This window comes from Pongo pygmaeus, chromosome 13 (assembly GCF_028885625.2).
Source record: "Pongo pygmaeus isolate AG05252 chromosome 13, NHGRI_mPonPyg2-v2.0_pri, whole genome shotgun sequence".
Taxonomy (NCBI): Eukaryota; Metazoa; Chordata; class Mammalia; order Primates; family Hominidae; genus Pongo; species Pongo pygmaeus.
Window position 1 is genome coordinate 89042114 of NC_072386.2, and position 14440 is coordinate 89056553.

Below are 14440 nucleotides of genomic sequence, written 5' to 3' on the forward strand. Positions count from 1 at the left end.
GTCTCTGGAGCCTAAAAGGAAATGTGTCCTCATCACAAAGGAACATCAGAGCATCTCTCTCTTGCCTTCAAATCCAGTGTTCAACTGGAACAATCCATTCCTCACAGATACCTGATAACATCTTCTCTCTCTGTTCCACTTAGGGGCCCAGTTGTGATTTTTATCCAAAATTGTTCTGTTTTACCTTGTGTTTAGCACCACTCACGCGAAACGCATTTGCAATGCGCCAGGGGCTGTGCTGGGTGCTCCAGACACAGAGACCTTCATTCACTCACAAATATTCTGGAGTACCTACAGGCTCTGTCCTAGGCTTTGGGGCATGGCAGACACCAAACAGATGCTGTGCCTGTCCTCATGGGCTGGCCCAGCTCATAGCCTGGTGGGGCAGTGGACAATAACCAGTAGTGATTATAAAGCAGAGTTATAAAGACTTCACTGGGGACACCAGCCCCAAGGGCCAGTGGATGGTTCACTACTGAGCTCTCGGTGCACCTCAAATCCTTCCAGAAATGGATGGGGCTTAAGAACACCCCTTAACTTAAAAACCCCATTCAATGAAGCTCAGACACAGATCACAACTTCTTCATTGGCCTCAAACACACAGTCCCCCACTGAAATAAGAACCAGTTTTTATGCTGCTACACAGCATTTCACATTTTCATATGCATTATAATAAAATGATAACAGTAAAACTTAGTATAAAATCTACTCAGTGTGGATCCCTGTGCTCAATGCTTTACATGAATGTTCCAGGTCAACCCTCAAAATAACTCTCTCAGAGAGTATCATCCCCATCTCACGGACAAGGACACTGGGGCTCAGAGGACAGGCAGTGTCAGCATGCACACACAGGTTGACCGATGTCCAGTGTCTTTCTACAGTGTCCAGCTGTCTCCCCCACACCCCACAGGCACTGAAAAACAAACTAGCATGCCATTTATAAACATCAAGATTGGCCTCAGAATCCTCCAGCCTTCACTCAGTCTCCAAATAGTTACTGAGCACCTACTATGTGCTAGAAAGTGTGCTGGACATTATGGTGAGCCAAAACAAACCAGTTCTTGCACTCATGGAGTTCACAGTCCCATTGTGAAGCAGGAGGGAGACCAATAGGGATCAAATAATCCAACAAAAGTTAACTTGCGGCTGTGATAAGCACTAGAAAGGAAAGTTCATGTTTCTTAGAGAAAACGTGATATAGCGGATTTTGCCTAATCAGGGAGGACAGAGAATGCACACTTGATCTAGGATTTAAAAGATGAAGAAAGGTGGCAAGAACATTCCAGGCCACAGTAACAGCTTGTGCAAAGGCCCTGTGCAGCGAGGAGCACACTCACCCAAGACACAGAAAGGACCATGTGGCTGGGCCTGAGGAAGAGAGGGAGAGTGCTCAGCAGCAATGCTGGGAGAGGGCAGGACAGACTCCAGAGGGCTTGCAAAGCTGTGGGAGAAGCTGTGTTCCCACCCCAAGAACAATGGTGAGTCCCTGCAGGGTATCAAGCTGGGAGGCCGCTGGACTGGTTTGCTGGGTCAGTGGTCTTAACTGTCTTCTGTACCTGGGGGTACCCATCCACACCATCACACTCCTCATGCTGCATGGTAACGATCCCTGGGCCTCCTCCCCCATGTGCCTTTGAAAGCACAGCTATTTTGGAGTTATCTCCCTACACTGTGTAACAAACCCAGAGCCTGACACCAAGTAGGTGCTTAGCAAGTATAGCCTAAATTCATAAAGGAAGCACCACCATTACCCTTGAGATGATCCGAGTCTATCAGGAGACACACCCAGACATAAACACTACCATTCTGAGTAAACACAACCGAAGGTGACAAGTTCTGCAAGCGACAAGTTCTTCAGGTGCCAGGGGATAGAGAGCAGATCTGTGTGAGTCAGGTGTGTAGACAGACACTTAAAGTGAGTAGAGAGTGCAGGGTTGGCTGTGTATGACTGAGTGGGTGGACAGAGAAATGGGAGAGGGTGGGGTTGAATCCGAGAGAGAGGCAAGCAGTTGGGGGTGAAATTTGCAAGCAAAAAAAGCATTGCCGCTTGTTTTTATCGGAGAAAAAAAACTTGCCGCTTGCTTTTATGGGAGGAGAATAACTATATGAAGATTGTGGTTCACTCAGAGCGTAAGCTGCAGAGATCAAAGTCAGACCATCCAGATTTCAAATCCCAGCCGGACACTTGGTTGGTTGTGATGTTAAATAAGTCACATAAGCTCTCTAAGCCTCATCTGTAAAATGCAGACGATAAGAGTAAGGACCGCCGGGCGCGGTGGCTCACGCCTGTAATCCTAGCACTTTGGCAGGCCGAGGCAGGCAGATCACGAGGTCAGGAGATCGAGACCATCCTGGCTAACACGGTGAAACCTCGTCTCTACTAAAACTACAAAAAATTAGCCGGGCGTGGTGGCAGGCGCCTGTAGTCCCAGCTACTCGGGAGGCGGAGGCAGGAGAATGGCGTGAACCCGGGAGGCGGAGCTTGCAGTGAGCCGAGATGGAGCCCCTGAACTCCAGCCTGGGCGACAGAGCGAGACTGCGTCTCAAAAAAAAAAACAAAAAAAAGAAGAAGAAGAGTAAGGACCTCATAGGACTGTAGTGAAGACGAAATGAATGAATGCTGCAAAGCACTGACATAGGTGCCGACATATAGTAAGCACTGGATAAAAGTGAGCTACTGTTGTTCTAGCTGCTTTTTCTTCATCTACCCACCTGCAACTAAATGTTCCTTTTTCCTTTTCCTTTGTTTATGACCATGACATTAAGAAGCTCTCTAAGGGCTTCCCAAAGTTTCTAGAATTCCCAGAGTCCAGGAAGGACCTCTGAAGGGTTACTTGGGCTCCAGAGGATGCTTTGTGGAGTGACAACCAAGCCAACTCTCCCTTCCATCAAAGCCAAGTCACTCTCAGCTGGACTGGGTGGGGGCATTCGCACGGGCTCTGGTCATCTGCCCCAGAGTGGGCATGCGGGTCCCCATCTGCTACTTACATCCCTGAAACAACTCTGGGCATTTTTCAGAAAGGCTTCAGTGAATGGCAGTTCTAGAAACAAGACGATTTGGATAATACAGTGATGATTATTATAAGTATGGCTGTTGCTTTCAAAATCAGTTTTCTCTGAACAAAGTCAAGTGGATCATAAGAAGAGTGTGAAAAATATCATTTTTCTCTGTGCCACCTCCTGACCCTGTACCATGAGAGCAGCAATAATGCATCACTCCACAAAGTCCTTCTTTGGCTAGATTTTATCTGAACAGTAACGGATGATGTCCTTGCCAAATGGCAGGAGAAGGGGGTCTGCTTCCGCCAGCAGCTGTAGAACATGGGCATTGATGAAGACAGATGAGTCCACTCACTCAATACTTTGGATCTACCACTAATTTTCTAGATGACAATGACACTTCATCCTTCCAGCAATGCAGACTACTCTAAAAAAATCAGAAAAGTAGAAAACTGGCAAAAGAATGCCCCGATCAGCCCAAAAAAGTGTTCAATATTCATTCACACAGGCAAGAATTTTCAGACTCTTAAACCCCAGCTCATAACCAATGTGCTCTTACTTTACACACAATTCTTCTTTTTTGAGATGGAGTCTCACTCTGTCACCCAGGCTGGAGAGCAGTGGTATGATCTCAGCTCACTGCAACCTCCACCTCCCAGGTTCAAGCGATTTTCCTGCCTCAGCCTCCTGAGTAGCTGGGATTACAGGTGCGCACCACCACACCCAGCTAATTTTTGTATTTTTAGTAGAGACAGGGTTTCACCATGTTGGTCTGGCTGGTCTCGAACTCCTGACCTCGTGATCCACCCGCTTCAGCCTCCCAAAGTGCTGGGAGTACAGGCATGAGCCACTGCGCCTGGCCTTTACTCACAATCTTGGTTATCTAGTTTGGGGTCCAGACCTATTCTGTCACCATCAGGGAGATGGTCCCTTTCAAGCTGAGCATACCCAGTTCCTGAGTTAGTCCTGGCCATAGAAAAATAAAGAGCAGAAGCTTCTGGCCCAGGAACAGTGAGCCTGGAAGAAGCCTTGCTATTAGGGAATTCCAGGGAACATATTTTCTCACTATGCCCAGATCTGCACTGGACCACCTGACTCACCAAGGCTGATAAACTGGCTTCATTCCCACAATTTCTGCTAGGACCAGAGCCCAGTCTAGCCTCCTTTGGCTCTCATGCTCTCTGGAGGCGAGAGTGAGATATCAGAACATGTTTCCTAAGTCCTCCATCCACTGGTTAGCGTATTGCTCCAATAAACTGACCTCCTAAAACCATAATGCTTCTCAGAAGCCGGAAAGTATTTATTTCCTAGGTTTTGATGTACCTTGGAGGATGCTGCATATATTTGTCAGAGAAGAAGAGAATGACATCAGCTTTGCACAAAATCTTCTATTGGAACATCCAAGCACCCTTTCCCCTTTTTACACCACAACTACAGAGCCCCTGAAAGCACTAAATAATAAGAACCCGAAAGAATGAATAAAGAGCAAGCAGAAAGCTCACCCCCACACGGCTTGGCATACAAAGCACTTCCTCCATTTGTTAAAACTCTGCCCATTAATCCTCTTAGAACTGGAGAGCTGGAATCCAGGCTTTTAGATCTATTTGTTCGATAAATATTTATTGAGCTCCTGCTCTGTGCCTGGCCCTGAGATAGTGCCTAGTGGGACCACAGAGGAGCCAGACACACCCAGTGCCTGCCCTTTTGGTGCTAACAGTGGAGTGGGGATCCTCGATTAGTGCTGCAATTCACAGAGAACAGCAAAGACTTCCCTGTGGTCTCAGCAACTAACCCAGCACCAAACGCAGATGCTGACCCTATCTGGGGCTCATACACCCATGGTTTCAGCCTGGCTCCCCTGCGCATCCCTGGAAAGCCAGGTACAGACAGGAAGGCATTTCACCAGCCTCACTGTGCACTGTTACATAACGCTAGAGAAGAAGAACAAAAGAAAGTAATAGAATGCAGCTGCTCATTGGGCAAACTGTGCCATTTAATTTCCTCACCTTCCTAAAACCAAAATAAGTAACAAAAAAGTTAGAGATAAGAAGTCACTTACATTTTACTCCCAAACAACATGGAGGATGACCAACCAGGTGCCTAGAGAAGGGGAATGCCTTCCCTTCCCCCACATCCTCTGCTAACCCCTCCTGTGGCTGGGCTATGCCACGTGTAATTGTTTTTGTCTATCTTGATCACCTGTTGGACAGTGAGCTCCTCAAGGGCAAGATCTGCGTTTCATCCATCTCTGTATCCCAGAGCCTAGAATAGGGCCAGGTGTAGTAAGTAGTAGGGCACTGTAGAAGAAACAGGCAGTGTCTGTGGCAGCCAACCAGGTAGGCCCCACCCTCCTTTAAAGAGAGAACCTACAGGAGGAGATGCAATCAGCTAATGGTCATCAGCTGCAACACCTTTAAGACCAGCCATAGCCTTCAAGCTAAGAGCAAGATCTCCCACGGCAGACCACAGCCAATCACTGAGTTGGATGGGGATTCTAGAGCCTGGCTCATTGGGTCTGATAGGAAACTCCTGTAATGGGCAATCTTGGCTCTGGAGCTCTTCCTACCCAACTCTCCTTCCTTTCCCGTCTCCTTCCACAGGTGTCAGAACAGCATCATGGACAGAGCATTTCCCTACCTATTCTTTTATCTTTCACAGGGATGGCTTCCAAGATCTCTTATGCTTACAAGTCTATCTTGGTATCTCCTTCCTGAAGGACCCCAATTGACAAGTGTCCATGGCATCCATATGCTCCTTATGTTTCCCAGCCTCCTCTGTAGTTAGGCTGGCCATTGACTATTTCTGGCCAGTGGAATATGGGTAGAAATAATACGTGTCACTTGCAAGTGAAGGTGGTTAAAGTCCAGTGTGCCTTGCCTCTGGATTCTTCTCTATCCCCATCTTCTTGAAGCCTTAAGATGGGAGACTCACAATACAAAAGTGGCCTGGCTCCTCGCATTACCACCTGGAGGAGAGCCACCCAGGACGACCTCTGACACACTGGACTTTGTGTGGGCAATGAATAATCTTACTGTGTTAAGCAATTGAGATTTCAGGATTTGTTTTTAATGCAGCATAGCCTCACCCACCCTAACTAACAAAAGACATATATCCTAGATACTACCTGTTTACTACCCCTGTTGCATCATTATATTGTGCTTCCAGCTTGCTAATTTCCCTGCTGAGATCTCAGATCTCTGTATGAAGAAGTTGATGTTACTCTGCCCACAGGGAGGGAAAGTCAAATACACAAAGAAGGTCCCTTTAAAGATAAAGTGAGTATGCTAACATTCTTAGCCCAATACCAAACATTAAACAGGCCCTTAGTGTATTAGTTCCACCCACCACCCCAACTCAGTCTTTAAAAAGGAATTTGGGGACAGAGAAGGTATGTCCGTGGGTGCCTGGCTAGGTGTGAGGAATTTCTGGGGCGCTCATATTGCCCTCATGTTGGGGAGCTCAGGGTTTGGTGCTGGTAGGCACATGCAGAGGGCAGCTACAGCTCAGCAGTTTGCTTAGCCCTGATATGTAGTGCCACCTCAGTCCTTAAATGAGGGAGGAAGACCCTGGGGAAGTGACAAGACCAACCATCCCAGAGGGTGCCAACTCAGAAAGCAGACTCGAATCGATGCACCTCCAGTTCAGCTCCTCACCATTTACTCATGCAGGCTGCTCGTTAAGCTCCATAAGGCCCTGAGGGATGAGACTGACCCTACCCTCAAGAGCTGCCGGCCAGCAGGGGAGAAAGCCACAAACAGCTATGACACCGGCAGAAGGAAAGACACGCTGGGAGACACACATGAATAAATGCCACAGTGTCTGCACCCTCTTCTGCCAGCATGCCTTCTCTGCAACACAGCACCAGAAAACAAGGGACCCGTCACACTGCTTTGTATTTACTTTAGGCTTTGAGCTGCCCCACCCATTAGACTTATTCCTTATAACAGCCCTGCGAGGTCAGCACAATGATCCCCAGATTGTACGGAAATAATAACAATGGGAACAACAGAGCAGCGATATTTCCTGAGCACTCACAGTGTGCCGAGCATTGATTGGATTATGTCACCTGGATCATCTCATTTGTCCCTTAGGCACCTGATAAGGCAGTTAGTATATCAGCCCCATTTCATCGATGAAGAAACTGAGGCAAACAGACCTCCCCAAGGTCACCAAGCAGGTGAGTGGTGCCCAAATGAGGATACAAACCCAGGTCTCCTGACCCTAGGGCCAGGACTCATTGGACAGGTGTGAAGTGAGCACGTGGCCTCACCCCTGCAGGGACCCTCTCTCCTTGTTCCCCTAGGGTGCATCTAATTCCAGTGACTGTTCTGCCAATGACACACACCCCCTCCCCAGACATTGGTTCCCTCTCTGTTGCCCCTCCTGCCCTGTCGGGTCTCAGTGCTGCCCGTTCTTCACAACACCCCCTCCTGCCTTCCTGTCTCCATTCAGGCCCCATCACCACTCCCTTCAACTGTTAGAGTAGCTTCCCAGCCCCTCCGACTCCAGGCTCATTCTGTCTCCAGTCCAGCCTCTACATGCTCACCAGCACTGATAGGATCACACCCATGTTCAAAGACATCGCACGGCTCCTTGCAGCTCCAGATTAAAGTCTGTCCTTCTTGACACAGCATTCAAGGCCGTCCACACCCAGCACCAGCTACCTTTTCCCTCTACAAACCCTGCATCTGGGCAAAAACATAACATCAGTGCACTCCAAACACACTGCACACTTTTTTGCTTCATCTTTGATCTGGAGATCCTTCCTGGTATCCAATGTCCATTTCCCAGAGCCTCTGCCTCTCTCTGTCAACTTTATATTCACTCTCCCAGGCTTATCTTCTCCTGGAGGTCTCTCTGGACCTATATGATCTTCCCTTTCTCTTAATGCCCCTGGCTTCCATTGTTTCTTTCTTCAATTTAGCACTCCCCAACTGCCTGCCTTTGTGGCTATTTGTGATCAGACCCACTGGCATACAAACTCTTAATGGCCTCTGATTTCCTTGGAGGAATCACCTCTTCCCGACTCTGTGTTCAGGTGGTTGGGTGAAGCTGACCTCACCTCCCTCTCTTATCATGAAAGGAGGGCAGAAGTTCTAGGCTTGTCCCATCAGGGTCATGTGACTTTTTCATGGATAAACACATGACCGAATTCAAGCCAATGAGATATAAGCTTGAGACTTTCGCTGAAACAGTTGGGAAAGAAACACTCTTCTTACTGGAGTTTCTAAACTGGAAGTGTGTAAACCTGCAGCTTCTAGAGGCCATCTGTGCCACCACATGGGGAGAGCCTGCCTGAGAGTGAAGCCAACACAGAAGAAATCAAAGCCAAGAGGCAGAGAGGAAGATATTTTTAAAGATATCAATTGAGCCCCTGGATTCGGCCATGCCTGCATACAGCACACCTTAGGTTTTTTCAGTTATATGAACCTGTTAAAGTTGGGTTTCTGTCATTTGCATCAAGAGTACTAAACAACACACTTACTAAGGGCTAGGCAGCATGCTGGGCAGTGGGGGGTGCAGCTGCAAAGAAGATGTAAGCCTGAACCTGAAAGAGCTCACGTTCTTTTTAAAATTTTAAATTTTTATTTTGTTTTATTTTTGAGACAGAGTCTTGCTCTGTTGCCCAGGTTAGAGTGCAGCAGCACAATCACAGCTTACTGTAGCCTTTACCTCCTAGGCTCTAGCAATCCTCCTGCCTCAACCTCCCCAGTGGCTGGGACCACAGGCGCATACCACCATGTCAGGCTAATTTTTTATTTTATGTAGATATAGGGTCTCCCTATGTTGCTCAGGCTGGTCTTGAACTCCTTGGCCTCAAGCAATCCTCTCACCTCAGCACCCCCAAAATGCTGGGATTACAGGCATGAGCCACCACACTCAGCCTATCTTTTTATTTTTAAATAAAATAAAAATAAATTTATTTTTTAATAAAATTAAAAATTTATATTTTATTGTATTGAGATTTAGTTAACTGTATTGAGATTTAATACAGTTAAATCTGTACTGAGATTTAATTAACTTATACACTTTAAAAGGGTGATATTTTATATATATATATAGTGTATAATTCCATGGTTTTTAGTACATTCACAGAATTATGCAACCATCTCCACTATCATTTTCTACCTTGCATTAGAAATGATGAATACGTTCTTGCCCTGTTCTCTATTCACCAGCTGCCTCTCTCAAACCCAGGGCTATGTTTTACACCTTTCAGCAGCATCAACAGCTCCAGTAGGTGCTCAGTAAACACCTGCTGAGCTGTACTCAGACCTTTTTAGGAAGCACAGCCTCAATTCAACAGTCCTTTAAATCCTTTTTAAAGCATAGTGAATAAGGGAAAAGATATTTGGCAAAGCCACTCAAGAAAAAAGACATGCTCACCAATCACTGGGATTTCTACATTGGATCTTGGCATCAGGGTGGTCTTTCTGACAGTTGTACCCCTAGACTGGGCTCCTTGGCTCCCTGAACTTTCCCTAAGTTTATTATTGAATGATTTAAGATAGTAACACATGAGAAAACATATAGGTCCAACAATAGGGGAATGATTAAATACGTGTGGTTCACCCACAGGATAGAATAGCATACAGCCACCAAAAGTCATCTTTACAAGGAGGATTTGAGGACATGGGGAAAAACCCATGATACAATGTTAACTGAAGGAAAAAAAACATAAAAGAGCACATGGAGTATGATCTCAAGTACATAAAACAGTAAAAAATGACAACTGGAAGGGAATGATGCTAATTATTAGATGTTATTATTTTTGTGTAGATGGATTACGGGCAATTATTTTTCTTTATGCTTCCCTGTAATTTTCAGCTTTTCCACAATGAACGTTAATCAAATTGAAAAAAAAACATTATCTTTAACTCATTCCTTGGCTATTATTTTATTTTATTAGTGTGGCTAGAATAAGAAACAACCACATGGAGAACATTTCTGAAGACAGGAAGATCACTTGAGCCCAGGAGTTCAAGGCTGCAGTGAGCTATGATGTACCACTGCAGTCTGGCTTGGGCAAGAGAATGAGACCCCCAACTCTTTCAAAAAAAAAAAAGTCATTGTCTCTCAGATTTTTTAGATCAAACATTAAGTAATATGGTACATTTACCTTTTTACCTTGACTGCCAGGAAGCTCAGAGCTAAAATATAATACTCAATGCAATAAATTTTAGCCCAGGTTCTTGGTATAGTAACTTCTATGCTTCTACATAGTTTCTGATGCTTTCTTTTATCTGTATTTTCAGTCATCTTGCTTGTTCAAATCCTCATTGGAATATATAAACAAGTATTTGCTGAAGCCATTCGGTGTTACACCAGAGAAGCAGAGGTTCTGATAGACAGGTATTCTGTTAGGCTGTTTCATTTTTGCCAACACATGGCATTGAGTGGGGTTTTGAAAATCTACCACTATTCTACTTACAGAAGAGAGTCAATCTGGTTGTAGGAGGCTCCTTTATTGAGACAGATTGTCCCCAGGGACCAGATTAACCCATTCCTTGCTAAATCTCCATCTCTCTGCAGACCATATGGATAAAGGTCCATACTGGTGCCCATAGTCACTGGCCATTGAGGCCACTGATTGACAGCAAATGTCAGCAAATCCAGCCAAAATCTGTTCACCACATCCACCCTGTGTTCAAGTCTACAAACAATGTGACACAGCCTGCAAATAATTAGGCAGTGTCCACAAAGACAGCCAATCTGAATAAACTAGACCCTAAACACTCTAACACTAGCCACAAACATTCTTTAGATCGCTCTGGATTTTGCTGCAAATTACCTAGACTGATCCTTCCTTCACTCTGGCTCAGGGAGAAAGCACCTCTACTTTAAAGACAAGGCCACTTGTGAATTCACAGGAAATAAAAATGAAGGAAGGGAGCTGGGCACAGTGGCTCATGCCTGTAATCCCAGCACTTTGGGAGGCAGAGGTGAGCAGATCACCTGAGGTCGGGAGTTCCAGCCAAGCCTGACCAACGTGGAAAAACCCCATCTCTACTAAAAATACAAAATTAGCTGGGCATGGTGGCACATGCCTGTAATCCCAGCTACACAGGAGGCTGAGGGAGGAGAATCACTTGACCCTGGGAGGTGGAGGTTGCGGTGAGCCGAGATCATGCCAATGCACTCCAGCCTGGGCAACAAGAGCGAAACTCCAACTCAAAAAAACAAAAAAAAAAAAGGAGGAGGAGGAGGAAGGGAGGCAGCAGGACACATTTATTTAGTGCTTACAGCATGCCACAGCACTGGCCGCTGAGCCTGCCAGCTCAGGGCATCTTCTACCCTGGCCTGTTATCTTCCTTAAGCTGTGTGTCACCTGCAGAGTACACATAATATTCCCACCTAGGCTTAAAGAGATTAAATACCCAGCTCAAGGTCATCCAGGGTGGAAAGTAACCAGTTTCTCACTAAAACCCAGGCCCCACCTACCCCAAAGCCCTGGCTCTGGGCCCCTTCAAAAGGCTAGAGACACTTCTCTGTTTGCACGAAGCTAAAATTATCTTCTGTCTTCCTTCCCACTGTTTTCTAAATATTCCCACGAATTGAAGAGTCTTCTGACTGTCTCATCCTCTTGACTTTGGGTCCTTTCACTCAGAAAGTCATCAAGACACACTCGAAAAATAAAATGTAAAGGCTTCAACCCACACCCTGAAATGAAGCACCCATCTCTTTGCTGCCACAAACAGGCCAGTATGAAATCTCTTTCAGGGAAGCTTTCTAAAGGGAAGAAACTGATGATGAAAACATTATGCAGCTGACAATACTTGGTGATGATGCAAGCAGGGCTGCCCTATCTAAAAATGTGTTTGTCCCCAAAAGACCGGCTTTGCAGTGACCCCTCCAGAAGAATATGTGCAGTAGCAACAGAGAAACTGTCAAGAAGATATGCCTCCGTGTAACTGCATTGCTGTCTCCATTTATGTGTGCCAGACAAGTACCCCCACAGAACTTGAGATGCTCGGGCAAAGACGAGGGCGATAGGAATGTCATTCGGAAATGATTTCACACCGGGTTAGCCTTGCACAGCCAGCTAGCTTGCATCCTCTGGGGCAGAGGACGCCTCTCCGCCTGCAGCAGCCTGCGCGTACCGCTGCCAACTGCCACCGGTTCCTTCACCTTTTATTTACAGCGCAGAGCAAGCTGGTTCACCGGTGAAGCGGGGGAGGCAGGGAATAAGATACAATCTAGATTCTGCTCTTTCTCTGGGGACATAAAGAGGGTCCGACCAAGGAGGAGGGGAAGCCCAGATTGCACCACCAGAGCAGTAGCGCGACCCTCCTCCCAAAAGGGTTCTGCACCTGGACTCCAGCAGAAGCGCCCGGAGAGTCCCAGGAAGCCAGGATCAAGCCCAGCACCTCGGCCCCGCTCCGCGCGATGGAAGAGGCGCCAACCGAGCGTACTGCACAGGAAATCACTGCCCCCTTCAGGCTGCGTCTCAGACGCTGCGGCCGGAGCACAGGGGCTCGCCAGTCCGGAAAAACTCGCAAACCCGACCTTGCGCGGCCAGCGATCGCTCCTCCAGACCCGCTCCGCGCGCTCCAGCCCCGGGCTGGCGGTGAAGGTCCGCTCTGGGGCTTCAGGCAGAACCCAAACCGAGGGCGTGGGGAGGGGTCTTGGGATGGAAAGCCCTTGGCTCTCTGGCTCCGCTCAGGACTGCTCTCCAAGTCTGTGCTCGGGCTGCTAGGTAGGATGCTTCAAGCCTGAGCCGTGAGAAACTGCCTGCAGCCGCCTGGCCAACAGGAGCGGCGCGGCCGGACACCACTGCACGTCCGGGACGAGAACTGCCAGGGCACTTTCTGAGCAAGTAACCCGAGGCGGGGGTCTCCCGAAATCGCTCTGGCCACAGGCAGCGCCGGGCACGTCCAGGCAGAAGCGCTGCAGAGCCGGTGGCCCCACACCTGCCCGCGCCGAGCGGGCTTAGAGCTGCTGGCGCGCACCAGGCGCCCAGCCACGCTGCACGCTCAAGCCCCTTGGGTTCCGGAGCCTTCCGGACCTCAAAGCGCGGCTCGGCTTCCCTGGGGGCCTGTGAGCAGGCCCGCGGCCCCTCCGGCCCTGGGTGGCCCAGTTTGCAGTCAATGCGCCTGTTCCTCCCACTCGGTACCTCGCAGCCCCATGAGCGGGACCTGGACAGGGACAATCAATGTAGGCCTTTGGGGGTCCAGCCCGCACCTTCTCCACTCCTTTTTCTCCGGTCAAAAGAGACCCCAGTCTTCTATCCCACCCCCTCCCCTCCCCACACACACATACACACATCAGACCAGAGGAGGGGGTGCTCGGCAAATGTTACCAGCTGTGCCAGCCAAGCCCAGCAGGACCGCGGGGGTGAACACTGGGCACCAGCCCTCTCTGCCCTCGGCAGGCGCGGGCCGGTCAATCGGGGCTCTGACCAAAGGCCGGAGGTTGCCTCTGTCCAAACCACCCACCCCAATGCCCCCCGAAGCCCCGACGGCAGGGGCAGCCGGACACTCACCTCGGTGTCATAGAGCCGCAGGTCGAGGAAGTAGGGGCGCAGGAGTGACTCGTTGCGGATCTGCTCGATGGCCAGTTCCACGGCGGGGAGCACACCGCGCCCGATGCTGCCCTTGGCCACCTCCTTGGTGAGCGGCATGAGGCCCATGATGGAGAGCGGCGGGCTGCTGGGCGGCGGCCGGGGGGCGCCCCGCGCCCAGCCCCAGGCCCCGGGCGCCAGAGGCAGCAGCAGCGGCAGCAGCAGTAGCAGTAGCAAGCGCGCGGGCGGCGGTGGCGGCGGCGGCGGCGGCCCGGGCTGCCCGGAGCTCCGCGGGGAAGCCATGCCGCGCCGCGGGCTGCGGGCGCCGGCTCACTCGGCCCGCATGGCCTGGCCTGGCCCGGCCCGCCGCCCCGCGCCAAGCTCTTCCCGCGGCGCCCGCGCAATGGCGCCGGCCCGGGCCCCGGCTCCGTCTTGGGCTCGGGTTCCGGCTCGGCTCAGAACGGCCGCGGCGGCGGCGGCAGCGGCGGCGCCCGTGACGGATCAATCACGCCGGGAAGGGGTGGGAGCGAGCGGAGTGCGGGAGGCGGGGAGCAAGCCAGCAAACGCGGAGAGGGGGGCCGGCGTCTCCGCGCGCGCCTCTCTCCAGCGCGGCCGCCCCGCAGCGGGCCGCCTCCGCCCGCCCGCGTGCGCGCTCTGAACCGCTCTCCCGCCGGGAGCTGCTAGGCGGCAGCCCCTGGAGCTCGGCCGGGGGAGGGCGGACGGCAGGAAACGCGGGAGGCGAAGGCGAGGCTGCTCAGGGGCGGCTCGGGCCGCCTCCAGGGACGGGGACGAGCCGTGCGCGCCGGGGGAGGGGGAGGCGCTGGCGCTGCGGCGGCCGCGGGGAGGGCCACCTTCCCAGCACACGCACACACGCGCCCCTGGCCCTCCGCCGCGCCAGCTGCCGCTGCCCGCCGACCGCTGACCTCCAGGCACCAGAGC

General features: G+C 50.2%; 1 protein-coding gene across 1 annotated transcript in view; it reads right to left on the bottom strand.

Annotated features, from left to right (window-relative positions):
- The window catches only part of GABBR2 (gamma-aminobutyric acid type B receptor subunit 2), a 415862-nt gene extending 401676 nt beyond the window's left edge, over window positions 1-14186 (bottom strand). Inside the window, exon 1 of the mRNA XM_054502144.2 lies at window positions 13484-14186. Within this exon, the coding sequence (XP_054358119.1) occupies window positions 13484-13804 (321 nt within the window). The 5' untranslated portion in view covers window positions 13805-14186. The remainder of the gene's footprint in view (window positions 1-13483) is intronic.
- Window positions 14187-14440: the final 254 nt, after the last annotated feature.